Genomic DNA, 24597 nt, shown 5'->3' with positions numbered 1-24597 from the left:
CCGAACCGAACCTAGCAGCAGCTCTCCACATCCCTCTCGGTTATGACACTGTAAACTTTTCATCAAAATTTTTCTGGGGATCACAGAAGGATTCATTTTGACTCGGAAGTTGGACTCTGGGCGTCCGGCTCAGGGGATAAAGTGACAACAATGACGAGGCGAAGCCGCCGGAAAGCCGTGGTTGGACCGACTGGCGGCTCAACCCCCGGAAGTAAGAATGCAAAGCACTTAGACCTGGTTCGCCGACCGACGAATGATTACTTCCCTAAATGAAATAAGAAGAAAGAGGCCCCTAAATGAAAATTCAGAATATAAAAAAGAAGGGAGAAGGGCGAAGAGAGGAATAATAAAACCTCGTACCATCATCAAAGTTTGTCTTCCGAAAGAATCGTCTCCTTTGTTCCCCGCTGCGGCGATCAGGGCTGCTTGAAGAGAAAAATTGAGAGAGGAGCACCCTGGACCATCGGGTCCAGAACAGGGGTGCAACTTGCTCTTCTCTCACTCTTTCTATCCGTTATTCTCTCCTAACACTCGTGCCGGGAAAGAGAAGAGACCATGGTAACATCAGCCCGCGGATGAGCAAACCGACAAATGAAGCGACGTTTGCGATGTTCCATAACTGCTGCTGCTGGGTTTGAGGCTCTCTCGTTTCACCAGAATAATTCCGGAGGCAGAGAGAGAGATTTGCGAATCCGTCCATCTACTACCACATCTTTCTCTCTCTCTTTCTCTCGCTCTCTCACTTTGTCCCTCCCACTTCGTATCGCTTTTCTCATCGACATACCAACACACGAGTAGCAGCCCCAGTTGGCGATGGTATGTATGCACGTCTCGCGAGGAGAACTGAAACTCTGCGAGCTGCACGGTCGTTAAAAATAATCGATCTCCGCCAAGCCCTCCGCCAACTCTTCTCAGGTATCTACCCTGCGTACTTTCAGTTGGTGTACGCCATGTTTCACCTCTCTCTCTCTCTCTCTCTCTCTCTCTCTCTCTCTCTCTCTCTCTCTCTCTCTCTCTCTCTCTCTCTCTCTCTCTCTCTCTCTCTCTCTCTCTCTCTCTCTCTCTCTCTCTCTCTCTCTCTCTCTCTCTCTCTCTCTCTCTCTCTCTTTCTCTCTCTCTCCCTCTTTGCCGTTACTTACACCCGAATCCACACCCTCTTCTCTCGGCATCTTGTGTATTATTATGCATCACGATGAAATAAAGAGAAAATATAATAACGGCTGTATAATTCATCGTTCAAAGCTTCTTATTTTTTCTTCTTTATTACTTTTTCTTTTCTTTGGTGGTCGGTATATTAAAACGTCGAGTATAACGACTCGTTTCAATTAGACTCAGAAGAAAAGTCCTGTCTGTAGAATCGTTGTCGTTGCCAAAATGAGAGGAAAAGGTGAGATTGAAAAATACGTAGAACTCGTGTGGAGTAACGCCAAAAGCGCGATACTGACCATTTCCCCGTGTTTTCACCGTCCGGTCGTTACTCACAATCGACGAGTATTAGTTCAGTTTCTAGGCAAGTTAGGTCGGCTTAGAGCTGGGTTGGGTTAGGTTGGGTTAGGTTAGGTTTAGGACGTGTTGTTTCTAGTGGTTATCGCCGTGTCGCGAAGCTAAGCGTGGGAAGTTTAACATCGGTCGCTTTAACGATCTCGGCTCGGCTCGGCTCGCTTTGCTTCACACACGCGAGACGTACACTCCTCTACCTAACGCGTACAAATGAATCCAAGCCTACGTCACGACCTACGCACCAGTGCACGCTTATGCGTCTACTACTCACACCCTAGGACAGAAGAGAGAAAACTCACGAAATCCTACACCGTCACCATTATCGTATGGTAGGAACCGCATGTGGGCTTGGCACTTTGATACGACATTTCGACCATCTGCGCGGGAGCAAAAAAGTAAGGTTCGCACTTCGTAGGAATCTCATTGAAGAATGGAGAATATGTTTAAGATTATTTCATGCTGTTCTATACTGGATAATAGATCGGTTCCATCAAATTCATCATCAACAATCCTTTTCCACGTTTCTATAACCTGAGACCATATGCTTCGACTGATCCTGATCAGTCGTCCTTTCTCAAAACAGCAAGGAACGTTATGAGATAGTAAAAGTTATCAAGTAACCATGTCGGGACGATTGGTATTATTTCTCCACTCTCGGCAATGGAAAGTTAAACGCTTCCACCAAGTTCCTCATCATTAACAATCCTTTTCCTCGTTTCCATGACTCGAGACCATCTAATTCAGCTAATCCTGGTCAGTGATTCCATCTGGAGATAGCATGGAATTGTGAAAAATATGAAAAACCACCGAGTGACCATGTTAGGGTAATTGTCAGTCGGTTAATTACGATGCACGATGCTGAAGCTGGAGGACAGTCGGAGAGCAAAGCGAACGATGCAAGCATCATCAGCATCCGGTGACCGGGTATGGATAAATAATGGTCAATTTCCTTCTATTCCGAGTGGAGTGAAGTGGAGAACTGCTTAAATTATCGATTACCAGCTACGCCTACGACTGGGACTACTTGCTCGGCTACTCCAGATGCAACACGGGAAAATATCGTCGCTGCCACCATAGCCAGAGCTGGCTACCGGCCCTCGTACTGCTCACGCTACCCGGTGCGGCTGCACCGCGTTCGCATCATCATCGAAGGCCAGACGGGAGGAGAGGAGGACCGGTTTGTCGCCCGAGTCCACGTCATCGTCTCTCCACTCCTCAACGAGTAGAGACGAGTCGAGAGGAGACTCAAACTCGATTCGACTCTCTCTCTTCCATCTCCTCGCCGCAAACGCACCCACACTCGTTCCTCGTCCTCATTGTACCTGAGCTTGTGCTATACACGACAGTTGGTGAAACCGTGTGTGAGCCGACAGACTGAGGTAGGCCACCACCACCATCGTCTACTGTAAATGCGTCTTCCGTACACGGTGATCGGTAACGACGCAACGAAACGAGCACTACTTTGTATCATATTTTATTCATGAACAGTTTTGGCGAAGAACGTGCAAGTGATCGGTTCCTTAAAATAACCATATCTGGACAAGTGTCCTCTCAGCATGGGAACTACGGTCAACGCAAAAAATACACGCTTCGTTTAAGGCCGCGCAGTTTTCCTGGCCGCTATTCTGACAAAGTCAATGATCGGCGAGATAATACCATGAAGAGGACTAACCTATATTCGCGATTCTTGTAACATGTCTTTGAAACCCACCAAAGATTGGTTTTATCAATAAATCAACTCTGTGAAGATTTTTTTCATGATATGATACCACAAAAAACAGAGTGGCACCTAATAACGATGACACCTTTTACGTTACTAGATCAATTTTATTATATCTCGCTAGGAATTGGATGAGAAAAGTAACGAAAAGACTCTTCCTATCAAATATAGTGTCAGTATCGACACCCTGTAGAAACGAGCGCAAACTAATACACCTGTAGATACCTGAATAAGGAAAAATGAAATTAAAAAAAAAAGAAGATAAATGTATATACACATTGGCTGTAAAGAGAAACGGGCTTAAGGAGCCGCCGCAGGCGTCAATGAGGCAAGTACAAAATGCGTGATGAAAGAAACTTTAGCGAACCTGAAACCAGCCAAAGACGATCATTGCCATTCCCTGATCACATTAGCTTGCTCTAATCGTTCAAAGGAATTGTCAATCTCTTATTTTCCTCTCGCCTTTTTCGCTTTTTTCTTTCCTCCGCTCTTTTCCTGTTTCTTCGTTAATGGACTAACGCTACTCAACTATAGAAACTATCGCTGGAACTGTCCGCCGCGCTAATTGCTCTATCACCATCATCCTCACCTTCGTTTATCGAAATCTCGTTTGTTTTATGTAGAGTAGTAGTACCGGTTCCACTCACCTTAGTTATACCAGTTGTGGCCATCGTTTCATCCCGTTTCGGGCATATTCATTACGCGTAAGTTGAGGTTATGGCCACAAATGGCAAAGAGGTGGTTTAATCTCGTAAAGACTACTTTTAAAAACAATACAATGTGTACCAAGTATAAAAAACTTTTGGCTATAACTTAGTTAAGAGTCGGTTTTCCGGCATGAATCGAGTGATTGAAGAGATGAAAAAGCGAATTAACGTGAGTGATCACAAATGGTGCATTTACCCTAAATTAGAACCAATTAAATTTTCTCAGCCACTTCTTCTAGTGCCATTGTTTTAAAATACTTGATGTATTTGAAATTTTACGATACGCGAACGGTAGAACCCGATGATGGATGTCTTCGCCATCTCCGGCCTGAATTTAAACAGAAAATGGGCGGTGAGGGGGGGGGGAGGTGGGTGCAGGGGGGTGGAGTGACACTCAAAATTGGTGATCCTCCCGTTTATAGCTTCCGGCTTTTACGTCAACTAATTCGGGTATTTATAACATCGTCGTGGCTGCAACAGGATCGGACAACAGCATTAGTATATGGGGAACAATGAGGAAGATTATAATGAAACGCGTTAACCGCGGGGGCGTTTTGTAAGAACAGCTCGCGTTTAAGACGACAATGTCGACGTCGAGGCGACGGCGTCGAGACGATGAAAGAGAAAGAGAAAGAGAAAGAGAGAGAGAGAGAGAGAGAGGGGGGGGGAAGGGGGGAGAGAGAGAGGGGGGGAAGGGGGGAGAGAGAGAGAGAGAGAGAGAGAGAGGGTTTGTTCTCTGGGTCCATGATAATGAAAATTCCTCCTGGAATTCCCGGGAATATCATTACTACGTCTCATGAGAGATGAGAGAAGATCTCCAAGCTGACGGGAGGTTGGAGGGCCAGAATCCGAAGTGGAGGTCAGACGACGAACAATCGAAGGAATAGAATGAATAAATGAATTTTGACGTTCCGAAAGCCAAGGAGACAGAAATCCGTAAATAAGAGGAGCGCAGGCTGTATATCACAAGAAATTCCGAACCAGGAAAATTAAGGTCCTCGTTTTGCGGGAGAACTCGAACGAATTGGTTTCTTTTTCTCATCTATTTACGTCTTTCACACAGATTTAATCGGAATTTTCAGCAGATTTGGAATTTGTTTGGCTAATGTCTCAGTGGGTTTCGAACGACTTTGACTCCAATTTCCGTGAGATAAGAGGAAACGATTCAGAATCAATCGGAATGCCGCACTGACAAGGACACAGAATTTCAGGAGTAATTGTTCCTCGATTTCGACCAGTTTTTCCTGAACTTTGACCAAATGCTCGTTCACCGGCTCGTTTTCTCGATAAATAGGTAAGCCTTATTCCCGAAGGGTATGAAGGAACAAAGGAGAGCAACACAGCATCGCCATCAGGAGCGTATCCCTCCCCAATTTCCAGTCCTCCTCTCCCTCTTCGTCCTCTTACTCGTCGTCTATAGTAATTAAGTCCGGTCCACTTCGAGCGACGCGCGCAAAGAGAGCGAGAAGGAAGAGGGATGAGAATGGGAGAAGATGGGAACGAAGCGTGGCGAGCGGAGAGACGGAAGTTTCTATTGTCCAACGACTTCCTCGAATCTCCCTTATTTATAAATAGCTAGCAGAGTTTTCTCGTTTGTTGTTGACCGTTGTTGTTGTTGTTGTGATCTGCGTCTTGTGAACGTAGAAAGTCTGATTCGAACGAGACGAACTTTCCAGGAATTCAAGAAAGCAATTATTTTTTTATGTCATTACACCAGACGCTTTCATTATAACCGGATAAGATTTCCCACTTTATATTCAGAGAAAAATTCCGTCTCGCAACATACTTTTATTGTTTTCAGTATCTCCGAATCCTTTAAAATTACCACCCTTTATCATAAGCCGCGGTTTAATTAAGAGGTGCGAAGAATGCGTCGCCACGCGTTTCAGTAGCAAAGAATGTTTCGCATAAACATTCCACGCGAGGGCGCCACGGTCAGGGCTCTCCGATTGAACAGAGACGTATGACGTAGCTCAAGGTCGAACGGTTGTATTTCCAATTTCACTGTGTACCGTTCACGTAATTTGCTCTGCCAGATCTAGGAGGTTGAAATTTTTTTTCGATTTACGGCACCTCGATTATTATTGCAACATTCCTTAAGTATGCGATTAATGTTTTTTGCAATATCCGTAAATATCCGGGCAGCAATGAAAATTGAAAAAAACATCTTCAGTCAACGGAGATACCAATAAGGAAGGATTGCCGAGCCCACGACTATGCGATCACCGCCACAGATTTCTACTCCACGGCTAAATGCAGACGAAATTCTAAATATAGTAATGCTCTTGCGCCGCGTTAACGTAACCTAACCTAACCAGCATACTTATATCCACACATACTCGTATCATCAGTACAGTAACGATGATGGTGATGACGATGATACCTTGCACGATACTGGAAACCATACCGCGTATAATTCGATATCATCCCGTCGCGTTACTGCTGCGGCTGCGGTAACATCCGCGGGCATTCCTTTATATATATACGAGATTAATTATGTACAGTGTAAACTTGGACGATGACGTCACCGACGTACCAGCGTATAACGCTTGCCTTTCTTCTTAGCACTTCCTCTTACGACTGGTTAGTTTGATTAAATTTTTTTTTTTTCTTTCTTGATTATTATTCCAACTCTGCTTGATTTTATTCACGATACGAGGAAATTGGTGTCCCTGTTTTTTTTTTTTTTTCCGAACTTCGTTAGAGACGAATGTCTGGTGGCTTCGGGGGGAATGATATACGGGTCGTTTGCATACGAAAATCAGGTAACGCGAATCTTGATACACGAGGAAGAACGCTCGCTGCCCGCATGACGTGTGTATCTATCTATACACGTTATATCATTTTATACCAAGTGTTAAAAGTCCGACGTGAGAATGCGAATTGTCGTACTAACCAGTCGTAATTATTCGAAGCGTGATCGTCATTCGGATTACATATTATTTACCAGTCGCAGTGACTCCGCTTACGCGTATGTATGAAGGAACGACAAAAAATGTCCATTACGCCTTTGTGTGTATAAGCATGTAAGTATATTAATAAACGCAGCCTTACTTTCGAGTATAATATCGATTATTAGTTAAACCATTACCATTATTCTTGTGTCGAGCTGAGCGCGCGATAGACGAAATGGTGCGATAATGATTATAATGGTAATAATGACAACAATGATAACAATGGTTCCTGAGACTCAAAAAGGCAGTATATCACAATTAGCCGGTTAGCCTGCAGTCAGTTTGATTGTTTTTTATTGCCATTTATAGCTGATGATCGCTATTGTGAGTTACTCGCCGCAATAATAGGATCGGAACTCCTCTCCTCGTCTAATCTCATCTCGTATCGTCTCGTCTCGTGGTTAACGAAACGCCGTTGCGGTAAAGATTCGTAGCAAAGATAAAAAAAAATTTCACTCATGCATCTATACGTGTTTGGATCGAGCTAATCGATTTATTGTATGATTGAAACTTTGGAGAATATATAAGAAAATTATTAAACAAAGCAATTATCCGATAAATTTAATTACGTGTGTATAGAAGAGAACCGAGGCACCGAGGACCGATAATAATTCTTTCTTCTTTTGTACTTTCGGAAATAACGGGAGAGAAAGAGAGAACGGAAAGGTGGAAAAACATACTACACGATGAAGAAGGGAGGGATTAGCGAAGCCTCTTGCTTCCCTCAGGGTTTCGTTCCCGATCGTTTCAATATCGCGCACCGCGCACAGACAATTTTCTTTGACCATTAAAATCACCCCATTCCACCTTATACACAAGCAGGTGGATATAAGGTAGCTGCATCCCGCGATCTGCACAAGTAAAAAAGAGGATATTTTTTTTTACCCACCCTTCTTATTTTTTTGCACCTTCGTATAAACAGCGTCCCATTTACATAAATAAGGCGCTATGCAAAGAAGAAGAAATTCCGACTGATGATTTGGTACTACAATTGAGCACTGGGAGTAATTTCACCGTAAGTAATTTTATAGAAATTTATGTCTTGACTTTCGAATGCCTGAGAATCGCAGAGTTTTTACTAAGCTTGAAATTTTTCGAAAAATCACAACTCGTTTACTCACCATCAAAAAAAATCCAAAACTATTAAAGGCTGTTTCTTTCGCGTGTGAGAATATGCGACAAAATATGGTGAGAAAAATCGAAGAAGATGCGAGTTCGGGTCTGATGGAATTGGCGTGGAATATCTTATACATGATGTAGGTGTAGGGGGGGAAGCGCCTGACGGTTTGACTCGGTGAAGGCTCAGGTCGAGTCGCACTTGCACGCTTTTCTCTCTCTCCCTCTCTCTCTCTCCCTCTCTCTCTCTCTCTCTCTCTCTCTCTCTCTCTTTCCTCTATATCGATTATTCGTTCACACTTCCCCCCCAGTCCCCCCGCCGCGAAGAATGGCGGACGCGGGCAACCCTAAAGCCCTTACAAGAATCCGAGCCACCCTCTTCTTCTCCCTCGGTTCATCCCCGACTCACCGAACCTGCAGCAGCCTACCGCCTCCACATTTTCCTCTCATCGTCTTCTTCTTTCAAATGAAAAACAAGACGAGAGGAGAAGAGAGAAGAGTAGATATGCCACAGAACGGGCTTGACAAAAAATTCAAAGGGCAACGTAACGGAATGATACTGAAAACAAACATTCGGTAAGCTGCAGATACACACAAAAAAAAAATATCTTTCGACAAGAAGTAACAGAATCGACTGAATACGAACTGGAATACAAAATAACTAAAAAGTGGGACGCGTTGTACGAAAGGCAAGCTATAAAGTAATTAATGTGTAAATTAGATAGAAAAAAAAAAAAAAATTAAAACAAGTACAAAAACAAAGTAATAACAGTTATAAATAACAGTCGAAAAACGGGGTAATGAAAGATAAACCTGAGGCTAAAAAAGAAAGAAGAAAAAAAAAACAATGGCTGACGAAAGGGAAAAGAATCGTTACACAAAACTGTATGACTCATAGATTCATTTTAATATTGTCTTCTGCCTTTTATATCCAAGTGTTTGATGGGATGGGGTTGTTTTTCAAATTTTATGGGTGTTCACTTTATGGCCGAGAATACGGAGACCGACTCAACGTTAAAAAATTTCTACCGATAATCGAGACTAACTCTTCGACCTTTTTCCACCCCCTCGCTTGGGGTATCTCCTCTCTTTCTACGTGTAGTTTTTTATTCCGCTCCCTCGCATTTGGATATTATATTTCGTCGAGTATTCTCGCTCTCTCTCTCTCTCTCTTTTTTCACCCCCACGAATTTTATACCTGGCGCCACCCGAGCCGCGGCTGACACGTCGTTTGAAGGAGGAAAGGGAAGGAAGGCAAGTTATGTCACCTGTCAATGGCATCGCATCTCCCTCTTGAAGGAACCTAAAACTAGAATATGCGAGGAACGCAAGCCTAACCCACATAATATAATCCTTGTCGCTGAAACGAGGATCGATCAAATCGTCTTGTGTATACATGTGCAAAGCGGCACAAATAGCTTCCGGTATTTCGCCTGCCATTATACGCTGGCATATTTTGTATACCGACACTTTGAGAGCGGTTTTTGAATAAGCACACAAGAAAACGCAAACAACTTTGTTCTTTTCCTTCAAATTCCAAGATATGTTCTCTGAGAGCTGTTGCGATTACGGTGCGTTTTTTCTCAGCTTAAATACAATGAAAAATTATTTTATTTTTCTCTCGATGAAGAAGCAAAGAAGAACGCACGGTTCGACATATTTTGTTTGAAAAGACCAAACGGGTCTGCGGGAATGGCTAGCAACGCTGCAGCATTGTGCTAATCACACGATCGAGCATCGAGAAGAAGAAGCAAAAGGATAGAGGCGGCCCAACGGTGAAGATAGACAGAGTTATGCGCCATTAATTTACCTCTCATTCTCGTATTGGAGGAGTTTGAGAATAGATCCAAACGTTGAAGGAGTGAAAAGGAGGCTGGTAGCACCGAGCTATCGGCAGCGGGATGATTTTCTTTCCGTAACGAATCATGGAAAGATTTACAAGACGAGCAGAAAGACGTAACACACGTACCATCGTCCGATGGAGTCAAAGCGAAGTGATAAGAGGGCCGAGGAGAGGAGAAAGAGTGCTCAGACCGAGTCTATTTTCCGAAACTGAGGGATTATTTTCACAGCTAATACCCACACTAAACCAATCCAAACGCCTAATACACCTGCTACGGACGATGCAGCTTCTCTAGTTTCTCGGGGGTTCGTGCCTCCCATCATCGTTTATTGCTTCTACGCGTGTGTCCAAAACTTGGAGGACATTCCTACACTGAGAAAAATTTCATTTGTTACAGTGACTAGAAAAATTCAGTAAAACAGGTATCGTTAAAAAAACTGTTTGAATATTGTTGGAATTATGAAAAACGAGGTACGCGTAATCATTTTGCGCTATTGTCGATCCTTTTTTGGTTATTGCAACGCAAAATCAGTTTGTGAGGTTTACTCTACTTTTTTAGCTAAACAAGGCTTTAACGTCAATTTATTCTTGCACAAGCATTGAATTTTCGCAACAGTTATACAAGAAAATATAGTAACAGTGATCGTAATGAGAAAGAATAGTAACGGATACTAGACCTTCCGGAAACAGCTAGAAAATTAATTTTCATTTTGGACCTAGAACTATATTTTTTGATTGTGGTAAAAAATGAAAATAGTCAAAGATTGTGGAGTAACCTGAACAAAAAATTTCTCTCAGTGTAAAAGAGAGGAATTACTTCCATCGCTAACGAGCAATATTGGTATACCTTCGATTTTCTGACGGCAAATATTCTCTCACTCTTAATCAACGTTGCACAACCTTGATTTTAATTCTTTCTGTTTCAGCCTTGGTTTCACATTTGTGTTTGCAGGTTATTACATTGAAAGAGAAATTGCGGAATGCACTTGCTTCGAAAAATGGGAGAAAAACACAATGCAGCAAATCGTTTGCCCAGTGTTGTGTTCTAAAACGCAATGTTGCACATTGTTTCGAACTCATCGGCTAGAGCGGTGCCCAGATTTTGCGCCAATCTAGTATCAGCTCAATGCTGCGGAACAATAGCCATATTGATGGAAAAATTTAGTATCAAGGTTAAAAATAACCTCTCATAATTACACGAACGAGCTAATGATGATACAATCTCAGGAATAATTGATTCCGGAAATGACTCAATAAGCCAAGCATAGTTGAGTTTGCAATCAAAACAGTGAATGACTTTTTTCGAGGGTTCGATATCGGGTTACGCTCAAGGCTTGTTAGAGCGCACGGCAATTGGGTTTAGTAAGTCATTCGTTTGTCCGGTCAATCAGTCAATCATTCAGGTAGGCAGGCTTGTGTAAAAGGATAAAAGGGAAGAAGGCAAGGGTTCGGTTCCGAAGGTTTGGTTCTACAAGCATCGGAAGCTTATTTGTGCACGAGGTTGAAGTAACGCGATCGTGACACAAAACATTGGGAAAGAAATCGCTATTTTTTGTTTTTTTTTAATTTTACGACGACTTTGAAGGAACTAGCAATAAGATTTTCAAATATGAGCGTGTTTTGTTTTATTACAAATTTTTCCCCAGCATCAAATGTTACGATAACGTTACCAATTTCAAAATGATTATTTGCCGCAGATTTCCGGTTTCCGTCTCGGTGTTGATGTTCAACAATCGATTCGATTCCGTTCCCAGGACCCCGTGCACACGTTATATATAATAATGATAATGACGACGATAATGGCGGTAATAAGTAGCAGGCAGCGGTTGACTTTCGTTTATTTACCCCCGAGCGCCGAATACACACGCACGCGTAGTTTTAATTCCAACAAGCTTCGTTAATTAGGGTAAGTTGAGGCGAGTTAAGGCGGGGTAATCTTCGTATCTAGATAGGTATCCTGGTAGATACGTACGGATATAATAGGCTGGCAACGACAACTAATTACCCCCGTTCATTTACCGCATAAAGATTATAGTATCGTAACAACACAAGCATATTGTGTACGACATAATACGTGCGATGTCGGAATTTGTACAACTCGGATTACGGAGGTCAATTAGATAATATCGACTGTTGGTAAAACAGACGCGCATTCTACACTCCCGTAGCAATTTCGAAACGTCGTTGTAAAATTTCAACCGTCTCCAGCAGCAGGCGAATGGAAAAAATATCGGCGCACGTTGTAGCGAGGTTCAAAATTCAGTGGCATAAAAATAAGGCAACCTGTTTCCAAAGATCAACCTAACCGAACTAAACAAAAGACATTAATTCTTCTACGACGAATCGGAAAATCAATGAAAAATACGCTCAAGAAAATTGCAACAAATCGCTATCCAGCCGAATTCTACATCTTAAAAAAGTCTTGTAAAATACGCCATTGATTATTATTATTTCAAACCAAAGTAGTTAAATTACCTAACAACGAAGACTAAAGACTATAATGAATTGTAATAGGTTTAAAAAATAGTAGTCAAATCAACTAATGAATATTGTAGGAAATACCTGAGTAGCGGAATTATTCAAGAGTACTAAAATCAAGTGATTATTTATTTAATGGTCTTACCGAGAAGAAACGAAAGTACAAAAAAAAAAAAAAAAAAAAAGAACGGTCGGAAAACATCGACACGGCGCAAGGTCACAGGGTGTTAAAACAGGTAAATTGATTCTGAGTAATTATTCTCAAATTACGGACCTCTGACTCCCAATGTATATAGTATATAGTATATATATATATATATATATATATATATATATATATATATATTTACATTCCTTCCTCGCTTACATAAGCCTAGAGACAAGTAAACTTCCAACGCATGTATGTATAATGTATAACGTATATACACGGTGCCTAGCCTATGTTTGAAAAGGTTAATATATATATAATATTAGTTATATATAAATATATGCACTCCGAAAAGCCGTTCTCCGCGTGTATTAAATACAGTCACAAACAAAAAGGGGGAAACAAAAAAAAAAAACCTCCCACGTACAGATGCTGTATATGTATATATACATATATATATATATATGTATAACATACGTTAAAATTTATCACCGGCGATTAACAATATTACCAACGACCAACGACCTCGTTCATGCGACGCAATTACAACGCGAAAGATATCATCCGCCACCGCCGTTGGTGCTGGGAGTGCTGGGGCCGATGTAGATGGGTACATAGAGAGACCCACGTGTACATAAGTTTCACAATTGAGAGTAAAAGTGTATAGGTAAATATATCGCTGGCTAAAAGAGTGTGGGTGGATAGTTATGTGTGTGTGGGTAGATAGGAACGACCAGGTTTCGACTGGACAGAGGGAAGGAACCGAGACTCTTCCTACTCGATCCGCTGCGTGTGTATTAAAATTCTTCTCTCTCGTTATAACACCGTTCGATATAAATCCGCTCGTTATAAGACCGCTTCTTCCACGAAAGAAAACTTTTCCCATCAATTGACTCACCGAATCATCAAATAGAGTAGATTCAAGTTGGTCCAACTTTTTTTCGTCATAGTAATCCCCCGAGCCGGTCTTATAAGGAGAACGAAAAATGTTACCTAGAGATTCGCGTACCCTGCCGTTTGGCGAAAAAATGATACATATAAAAAACAAAAACTGTCGCAATAATACAAATTTGATTGCTCACCTTGATACTGTCGTAGCAAGCGGTGACTCGTCCATTTTGTACCTCAACGTTGGCTGGTGGATGTGCAAATTTGCACTCCGTGTCAGGCCTCGTACATTTGTTACGTTGAAACTCTCGGCACACTTCCAACTGTAGCCACCTCGAATCTTTTCCGTTCAATAGGTTATTCATGTTTACCATCGCCATTTCTTTATTTATATCTCGTTCTTTATATAGTTTTTGTTTGTTAAGGTTTTTGTTTTCGCTTTTTTTTTTTTTTTTTTTGTTTTTCTTTTTACTGCTTTATCACCAAACTTCAACTTCTATTCGATATATTATTTTAATCGCGGAACAAAAAGCACAAATTTTTTCATGTGTTCATGCGTATTTAGTTGTATTTTCTTTTTCGTTTTAACGCCTTTTTCGTCGCTACTTTCTATCTCTGTTATCAACTTTGTTTAAACTATACTTTCTCTCTCTTTCTCTCTCTCCTCTCCCCCCTCTCTCTCTCTCGCTCTCTTTCTTTCTATCTCTCTTCCTCGCTCACTTTCTCCTTTTCGCTCTTTCTCTCTGCCTTTCTTCTATGTGTGTATATTTCTTCTTTCACGTCTCACTAAACTTGGAGAAATGGAGAGAAACAAATTGTAAAAAAAAAAAAAAAAAAAAAACAAATTAGTATTATCGATATTATCGCTACTATATATAATTACTGATATCACTATTATTATTATTGCGCGTATTTGTGTACGATATATACATAAATATATATTATGCACAAATACACTGAAAAATAAAAAGCAATTTTCTTGTTTTTTTTTATTTATTGATTTAAACAGCACTTTCGATATTAAACACAAACACTTTTGCAGAAATTTATCATCGTCGTATTATGTATTATAGTGTTATTCGGTTTATGGAATATTTTTATACGTCGTAATTAAAAGGGAAAGTAATTCGATTTTGATATTGTTGGCAATATCATTTCCCAAGTCCGGAATACGAATTATCGAACGAAACGATGAATGGATCGATCAATCATCCAATTATAGGTACAATCAAATTGGTTTTTACCGTTGTTGCTTTCATTCGCAGATCTACCACTGAAACTTATTGGACGTTTGATAACGCCGACGGCAAAGTCATCGGCTGATAAGAATTAGCTAACTATTGCAATCATCGCTATAACGACCACTATTATTATTGATTTTCTTTGTCATTCTGAATCTACGACGAAATGCGTTATCGCTTGATTTCCTTTCGGAAACTGATGAATCATTTTTTGCTTGAGAGTTATTAAAAAGAAAAGAATAACTATACAAAAATTGGCCCGACTATCTTCAAATATACAATAAACTAGCAATTTCGCGAAACAAAGTACGTCGTATAACTATTCTACGTGATTGCGATTACAGATTGGGTTAGTTTCAAAGATTCTTGATATCGTTTAAATTTCCTCTACTTTTTCATTATAATAATATATCGTTGATTTCCCGTTATTCGAGTAGAAAATGGAAATATTTTTTTCTTTTAATGTAATGCAATTTTATCCGACGTTGATTATTATAATTATGTTTTTATTATTTCCCTCCCGCAAAATAATCAAAGATCAGCCACTGAATTCATACATCATCATTGATCATTTATTACTTTTTCGTTTTTTCCCTCCGTCGTTTTCACCGTCGTCGTTGTTATTTATTATTTTTTCTTTTATCGTTATCGTCGTTTTACTGCACCATTTTCTGTATCATCGCCATCGTCATCGGGTAGCGTGGTATATTAAAAAAAAAAAAAAAAAAAAAAAAAAACTCACAGAACCACTGAGCCTTTGTTGTTCTCCTGAAATCACAAAAAAAAAGAATATCCTGTTAGCCTCAAGCGAATGATTTAAGCTATTGATAATACGATTATACAACGTTATGCACACGGACATACTACGTGCCATTCGTTCCCATACATTCAACTCTCTTATCGAAAAAAATCATCGCATGGTGATTAGTATGATTATGTATACTTTTCAACTGAAGGAAAAAATTATCAACTCACATATACAATCACTTATCTACATACACTGAGAGTAATATTTTTAGTTCCGGTTACCACTCAGACCTCAACTATTTTCATTTTTTACCACAATCAAAAAATATAGTTCTAGGTCCAAAATGAAAATTAATTTTCTAGCTGTTACCGGAAAGTCTAGTATCCGTTAATATTCTCTCTCATTACGATCACTGTTACTATATTTTCTTGCAACTATTGCGAAAATTTAACGCTTGTGCAACAATAAATTGACTTCAAAGCCTTATTTAACTAAAAAAGTAGAGTAAACCTCACAAACTTATTTTGCGTTGCAATTACCAAAAAAGGATCGACGATAGCGCAAAATGGTTACGCGTACCTCGTTTTTCATAATTCCAACAATATTCAAACAGTTTTCTTTAACGATACCTGTTTTAATGAATTTTTCTAGTTCCTATGACAAGTGAAATTTTTCACAGTGTATAAATACATGTATATTTGATTTGCAAACTTTTTAAACGCGCGGGGATTATGTATGCATGGGTTTATAGTATATTATGGGTAGACACACACTCACACACATACACCATGTATATATCGAGGTCAGCGTCAATTCACGCGCGTGCAGCCTCTACAGCCGCCCTCGTCGACGCATGCGTACAATATCGTATATAAGTACAGGTATGTATAGCAAGTTGTGTATATATATATATATATATACATATACAATATATATAGTAGGTACGCGTAACGCTACACCAGCTTTCGAAATTCGTAAATTATCGCTCGGACAGATGGGATCATTGTTGCCGATAATATCCCTCGTGGTTGGCGGAGGGAGATGAAGGGTGTGGAGGGGATTCGCCCAAAATAGAGGGAAAGAGGAGGAAAAAGAAAGAGAAGAGGGAAAAAGCGAGGAAGCGTTAGTGGCGTTATTTAGTACGACGGGAGGGAAAAGCGGACAGGGAATGAAGGATGAGAGATCAATCGAAAGGGCTGAAACGAATAGCCCAAGACCACGAAGAGAAAAAGTGTCGTAAATTGGTCGAAATAATTCAGGGATAACAAGAGGAAGCCTTCCACGGATAGGTTTTCACAATTTATTAATCGACACATAAATTTTTAGAAATTACGATCGGCAATATTGATCAGTTGAAATTTTTTTCGGGAATTATTGGTGGAATTTTTTCTAGTTACTGTAACAAATGAAATTTTTCTCAGTGTAGGCTAAGGAATAGGTAGGCGAGAGATAGAGAGAGAAAGAGAGTGAACAAGAGAGTACTGCATAGTCGGTGACGGCAGTCAGGCAGCATTATAAACCGACGAAGCAACGGCGGCAGCTTGTCACGTGGCTAAAATTAACACGAGACACACCCACCCACCCACCTAACAAACCGAACCAACTGAACCACCCAACCATCCAACCAGTCAGCCATTCACTACGACCACGGTTCCTAAGCATAATCATCCGCGATTTCATCGCCCAAAACTGGTTGTGTTTATTTTGAGAGGGTAAATAGTCGTGAAAAATTTGGCGTGACCTTAAAATTTATGCTACCGTTCTCAATGTTAGCAGAAATTTTGTCCTTTCGAGTGAGTAACGGAGAAATCGAAACGGTCAGAACATATATTCTCTCTCGTTTCGTGTTCCGATTTCGACGAATGAGCATGATTTGTTTTTTTTATCAATTCTTGGAACCATTGTTTCTTTTTGTTTTTTTTTATTCCACCCAATTTTTGGACGACGAGACGTTTTTGACGATTGTAGAATCGTCAGTTCACATTTGACGGCCAATTCGTGATAAGAACTTTCTTTCGGACTTTATCAGTGGGGAAACCTTTTTCCGTAAACTTTTCAATATTTTTTCGATGCAAATGAACACCGCGATTCGTTCAGCTCCGTGTTAAGAGGATAACACTTCGATTGAATTCCAGCTCAAACAACTTCGATTACACCTGTTGAATCTGTGCCTTACAATTACTTTGTCTCGACTGGTCTGGACTAAAACAATCGTTTAAATCAATCGGGAGTTCATTGATGTTCAAAAAACATTTCCCAAAAGTTGATCAATGAGCCGTTTGAAATTGGTGGCAAAGAACCTAAGCGCATCCTCGAACAAATGTTAAAGTATGGCACTTGATAGAAATTGACCTAAATTCGTACCCTGAAGTTGATATTAAAGTCATGCAACAGTCCTACCTTTACCGAGCGAGCAAACTCACTATATCATTCCTATATATTAAATAAACAAATAAACGGAAAGAGCTAAACTTTCGACCGTGCATCGCTCTTTCGTAACTGAATTGAGGAAAGTGACTCATATCCGGAAAATCGTCAAAAAATTTGTGGGTTTTCGACACGTGCTCCCATTTTTACATTTCTGGCACTTCAGGGGCCAAACAGTGCATAGTTGACATACTTTACGCAATACCGGAAAGTATCTCAACTATGCACTTTTTGGCCCGAGAAATAGTAACATATATCACAAGACTACACCGTTATTCACGATTTTCGGGATATGAGTAATTTTCCTGAATTCTGCTACGAAAGAGCGATGCATTGTCGAAATTTGAACCCTATCCGTTCATTTGTTTATTTTATATAGGAAGAAAAAGGATGAGTTTGCTCGGTCGGTAAGAGATTGAACTGCTACATGATCTTATACTCGAATACGTCCTATTTCGGCGCTGTGCTACGTTATACTGCTTATCAAGTTGTGCGACTCTCATAAAATTTGACACTGCTTTTCCAATTTGTTCCAACCAACAGCAACAACAACGAACAGAATTATTTACAACAAGCCCGTGAAGAAGATTCATAGCGTAAAAGTGATGGGGGGGGGGGGGGGGGGGGCAGAAGATTTAAGAATGATAACACAAAATCCAAAACAGAGAGGCTAATGGAATGTAGACGTGAAAAATTAATGTTGAGAAACAAGGAGAAGAGATGATATATGAGACGGGAAGAAGCTAGTTTGGTTTATTTATAAAAAACACTACGAATAGATGGATGTAATGAATTTTTCCCTCTTTCACGTTGATTCCTTCTGTTAGAATTTTTCTATTCTTTCATTTTTCGGTAATAAGTAGCAGGCAGCGTTTTTGTACATGTACATTTATTCATATCTGTTATTCAATATCATCATCATCATCCATTTATCAAAATTTCCTTTCACTTCTTTTTCCCATAAAGTGTTTGTTAGTCATAATCGTTGTCTCATCAAAATTTATTTGCATTCATTCATTCATCTTCACTAGAATGATTTATTGATTGTCATTTTATAAAAATTATTCAGTCATTTACCAGCCACTAAATTCTCGTTTGCTCAATTCTTCTTGTATAGTTTTTTTTCTTGCCTATCGTAATTGCAGTTACTGTTAACTCAGGCATAGACGATCATTTTGATCGCGGAACAAAGCGATTAAACAATCAGTGATTTCCATTCGGTCGTGTATTTTCACAAGATTACTTTCACGAGTTCTGAGCTCGCCGATTGAATCAAGACAAATGCCCAAGCAACACTGACACTGGGAAAGTTGCGAATAATCGTGGAATCACGCAATCAATCGACCCTCGTAGTAAACGGTGTTGAATTTTCTGAGGCATTAAACATGCTTGAATTCGGGTATTCATCCGGCGAAAAGTGATTTGGTAACTTCAAGTCATGTGAATTTATTTCAAGTTTGCCCGAGCAACTTGAAGTCACTTGAATTTCTCGTCTTTTCAACGGAATTAATCTCGTTGCATTTGCTTTGTGACCGCAGCTGAATTCTCGACTTGTGTAACCGAAAGTCTTTCGAATTCACATGCTTACGGTCCTGAGGGCTCCAACTGATGGGACAAACGCCTCATCGCAGAATCTTCCAAACTTCTCTGGAAGTATTCTGCCGTGCATTTTCATTCTTATCGATTTCCACTGCGCTTGGCGCGAGACTCCACCGAGTCTCTCCCGATTCGCAGACATGCGTCACACCGACGATGGCAGCGACGATCAACAACACTGCTCGCTTTGTGCAATGTGCAATGCATGCAATAACAGCCAGACTGCAGCTGCAGCGCAGCATATTAGCAACAAACATTGTTATCCATTCGAGACTGTTCTCTCGACTCGTTAACACGGTCTAATTTGTTGACATTTTGTCCTTGTCGGCATCGTCGTCGTTCTCAAGTAACGCAGACAAAAATGAGTTTTTCTCATGGAAATACCGTGCAAGCACAGTGATATTGTGTCCAGCGATATCAGAATTCAATATTCATGTATAATTTCCGTATATTCCTGCTTTTTTTTTCAAAACTTCCGTATATTCGTGTATCATGATCTCTATGGCGTTTGTCCTTTATTGTGATGTAATCAACGTTGAACACCGTCGTATTCGACGATGTGTAGAACTGATGAATTCGGGTGGAGTCAAAAATGTAGAAAAATCCAAAAATAAAAGGGTCACAATACCGAATTTTCAATTACGCGCAAATGTATTTCAAAGATTTTCAAAATTTAGAAAGCCAAAGTAAAGAATGGTTAAAACGAAAGGTAAAGTATTAAAAATCAGAATACAGAACCGTCACAAAGCTGATGTATTCGTTGTGACAATTTTATATTACAGCTCTTTATACTCTATTCTTCTTACATTTTGACTTTCTATGTAAGTTAAAAATTCTACAATTGCAGCGATATTCCGAAGAATAATTTCATTGCAAATTCCCGGTTGCTGTGGGAAATTTCCGTATAAGTCCAGTATTTTCAAGGGCACTTTGATATTCCTGTATAATTTCCGGTTTTCCTGGAATTCCCGGTTGCTGGACACGATTAAAATAAACTCAGTAACAGTTACCAATTTATTTATTGTTTTTTCCTTATTCGAAACTTAATCAATCAATACGGTATACATACAAAATTGTCACCCGCAAAAGACTAAAACGATAATTAAGAAGAATTGATCTTCAGAGACACGTTATATGTGAAATACTTATTATTTTATCGTTGTTAATGGTAAAATAATTGTAAATATGTGTACACCATTTTGTTGAATTTTTCAAAATATAATTTTCAACCATTCCGATGCCTCTTTTACTTGTTATCATTCCATTTCTCGTTAAAACTATTTGTACATTCAAGAAAATAAATGAAACCAGAATTGACTACGTACGAAGAGAATAATTTTTCCTCAGCAAACTGAAGAAGATGACTCTGAATGAAAAATATCGTTTATACTTGCAGGATTGAACTGATTTGATGAGTGAAGATTTTATGACGAACTATTCCCTTCTACTTTTCTATCTCGCGGTAGTGTTTTTTTTTTTTGTCTTCTTCAATCCGCTTTTGCCTTCACTTTTCTACATATAGCATACTTTATTTCTCCTTTTTCGTCGTCTTCGCCTTCTTTCTTCGCTTTTACGTCTGCAGTTCCTTTTTCTCGCGTTGTATTAAATTATACGACGATGAAATCGGTGAATTATTCGACGCAGGAAAAATGAAGGCTACCAAAAGAAAGAGAGAAACAAAAGACACGAAGAAGGAGATGGGAAAGCAGAAAACATGCGTATGCTCACTGTACACACACAGATAACAATATTGCCGATGTGTGTTTGCTGCCACTCATCTTCTCATCGGTTTGACTAACTGACTGGCTGACTGATTGGATGAGAAGATTTCTGTTTAACAAAACTTATCTCAGTTGTTAACCACGCGTGTTGCACGCGTTAGGTGTATTATTAATCACGTTTTCAGCAGAAAGCAAGAAACAAAAAAAAAAAAAAAATCGATCAACGCGAGTCAATCATCAGCATCGTCCTTGTTTCAGGTCCGTCGTCATCGTGGTAATAATATGGTTTATGAAATAGGCTGATTGATTATAAACAGTGTATATATATACATGTTGCGTATTAATACGATTAAACGTGACGATGATGTAACTTAAGCGTTTCATGATAATACTTTGCGGTAATAACAATAATAACAATGATATTAAGTATGGGAAAAAGAAATATCACGTAACTACGACGATGGTGGAAGCACAAAACAAAAGGAGGCAACAAAATATCGTTTAATGTGACTTGGAGAAAATTTCAGAATATTTTATATCCATGGATTAAATAAAACTAAAAAATAACAGTATAAAACGCAGTTTTTTCACCGTTTTTGACTGAAATGCTTTGTATATTTTTCTTCAATTTCTTTCTTCAAAATTGCGACTTGTGCAGTATGGAATGTTATAAATGAGAAAAAATACTGCGAAACCTAGCAGACAACTACTCAAAATGCAGAGTTATGGATAAAAATTAATCCGATAGAATTCAGAATTGGAAGAATAGAATGAAGCGATTTTGTTAATTGAAAAAAAAATAAATAAATAAATAATGTACGATTCTGAGCGTCAGTGTTACTTTACACCAGTGAGTATATTTCCAGTACAACCTTTTTATCGCCTCCCTTTTCTCAGTCTCTAACTTCTGACCGACTTCACTCTTACACAATCATTCTTTTTCAACTCTCTCATACTTCTTTCATAACGCACCTGAGAGGTGCAATATACGTATACACACACACACTCACACACTCACACATGTATTCAAAACACAAATATGCATAAATAGATAACCGCATACACACACAAACACACACAGTCGCGTCTAGCATAAAACAAGTCACAAGAGCGTGGGTAATATTTACCTACGAGTTCTGCAAACGGTGAAGTAGCGAAGAAGAACAAGTGGAAACTGAATCGGAATATCCCCCTTCGGCTGGTTTTACGTCAGTTTTAAAAACGCGGTAGGAACGCGATATTCACAAATAATCGAAGAGGAAAACGAGGGACTGGGGAACAACAACGATCGAAGCGATAAATTATACACGCGGCACTCGACGAGCGATGCACACAGGCCGATTGTTCACGTGATACTCATCGCACGGAATCAAACCGAAAACCAGTACGATTACAAACACCTCCGTTGTATCGCTGCCGCTGTTGCTACCGCAGGCACGCACAGTTTTCTACCGGTATGACGCCGCCACGACTTGGGCTCGGGACTCGAGCAACGATTCCGGCGAACGAGTGCCGCCTCCTTCGCTCCGCTCCTCGCCTCTCCTTCTCAAGTCATCGATGACGCCGACTCAGTACCACGAGTTGGTTACTCCAACGGCTGCTCGCCGCCTCGCAACGCTATCACGAGTTCCACGCTCCGCGCTCTCGACGTTGGCCCAACGATTCTAATCTTTCATAAAACTACAGCACCATTATATTTTCTTACTTCGTATTTTCGTTACTTTCTTGTTTATCCTTTGTACTACACACACGTGTATATTTATGTTATCGATGCTGCTGGTCTTCGCTTCTTCTCTCCTCTTGTGTTTTGTGTTGTGTTTTTTTTTTTTTTTTTTGCTTGTATCAGTTTCTTTACGACCAATTCGAAACTGGCTCGAGTCGGTGGATTTGTCCTCGTTCTGTTGACTGTTTCTTAGGTTTTATCATCGACCAAGTCTTACTATCAAACTTTTTCGCGATAGTTTATAACTTTTGATTAAAACCGTGGGGAATGAAATATGAATAAAAATTAAGATAAAAATTTACAATTGTTCACGCGTATGTACTGTTCGTTTGTAACATACGTTTCGCGATATGACGTTTTATGTACTCGCCAGATGCACCAGTATAACGTAATGTTGTTTAATCAGTTGACAGCCAACGGCTAACCAATGAAACTTTGACCACGAGAACACAGAAAATCACACCAATCGAGAAACCGTTTGCGACACAAGTTTTTTCAGCGTTTTATTCGTTCCTTTCTGATGTCATTATTAAAACAAGCATAATACGATGTTGATTTGGATAACCAATGTATGTATGCAGTTCGCAGTCACAACGTTTGGGATTAACAAGAAGCGCAGACTGTGTTATCACCCCGTTACGAAATATTATCTCTGCCTTTTCTTTCCACCACGATGATGACAACGACGACGACGACGACGACGACGATGTTGATAAACATTATTTTGATTATTAACGCGCGATTAGAAACATTTTACGACAATAAACCTCGGAGGAAGGAAAATAACGAATACATAAATGTATAAATACAACAATTACAATTATTTTTACTTTTATTGTTGAAGCAGAACAAGATGCGCGCTAGGATGAAGATACATATACATATACATATATATATACATATACTATGAAGCAATTAGAACGAAAATAATATATATATATATATGTGTATATATATGTATATATATATATATATATATATAGATATATTTATTTATTTGTTATTTTTTCGGGGTAAAATATGGAGGCGAGAGCGATGCTGGTTAGCCTTGCTTGTGCTAGCGGGGGCCTGGCGCGACTGACTGACGAACGCGGCGGCCGCTTCGCCTCCCCCCTCCACATGCCCCGCGGGCGTCGAGGAGAGTCCACTGCTGCTCCCCACCAGGCACCGCGAATATTCTCCTCCCTGCCCCTCCGCCCACGCGCTACGCCGCGCTACTCGATAAATCTGAGCACTGCGCATGCGCGGAATCGCCACGGCTCGATTCCCACCCGAAAATTCGCTCCTAGTCCTCCTCGCTCGCCGCGCTGCTGCACTGCTGATGTGCCGGCCACCCGGACCCCAGACCCCCCTTCACGGCCTCCTTGCGACCCCTTACTTCGTGTATTCTGCGCGCCACGAAGGAGTTGGGAAACCTTAAGCTCTTTTACGCTGCCGCTGCCGCTCCTTCTCTCCTCGAGCTTAAGGTGGTTCGTCTTCCATGAAATGAAATGGTAAATATATGACCTTGTCTCCCGCGATATGTGTGAAAGTTGAACCACCTCACTTCGTACATCGAGACCATGTTTTAGACTCCGTTGACGGACGAATGGAAGATAAAAACGCCGTATTTGATATTCGAATACATGCGACTTGATTATTCACCGTACACGTATGGTTTCCGCGTTTCGTTCACAGTGCATGGATAATATACCTCGTTCTACGCACACACGTGCGCATACACATAAGTGTTATAACAACGGTAATAGACTTTGGAAAAATTGATGCATAATTGAGATTACGTAACA

The 24597-nt window shown here is 40.1% G+C and overlaps 1 protein-coding gene across 15 annotated transcripts in view; it reads right to left on the bottom strand.

Annotated features, from left to right (window-relative positions):
* LOC124183312 (protein muscleblind) overlaps positions 1–23901 on the bottom strand; it is a 157172-nt gene extending 133271 nt beyond the window's left edge. For 2 of the 15 annotated variants that reach the window (XM_046571644.1, XM_046571649.1), the window contains exons 1-3: positions 22215–23616; positions 15338–15363; positions 13549–14140 (exon numbers count right to left, since the gene is read on the bottom strand). In XM_046571644.1, the coding sequence (XP_046427600.1) occupies positions 13549–13734 (186 nt within the window). In that variant the 5' untranslated portion in view covers positions 13735–14140; positions 15338–15363; positions 22215–23616. Of the gene's footprint in view, positions 1–13548; positions 14141–15174; positions 15364–22214; positions 23618–23640 lie in introns of those variants that run through there. The other 13 variants (XM_046571653.1, XM_046571652.1, XM_046571654.1 and 10 more) reach the window with 11 other exon arrangements.
* Between the last annotated feature and the right edge of the window lie 696 nt (positions 23902–24597).

This window comes from Neodiprion fabricii, chromosome 5 (genome assembly GCF_021155785.1).
Source record: "Neodiprion fabricii isolate iyNeoFabr1 chromosome 5, iyNeoFabr1.1, whole genome shotgun sequence".
Taxonomy (NCBI): domain Eukaryota; kingdom Metazoa; phylum Arthropoda; class Insecta; order Hymenoptera; family Diprionidae; genus Neodiprion; species Neodiprion fabricii.
This window is presented reverse-complemented; position numbering and strand designations above follow the sequence as displayed.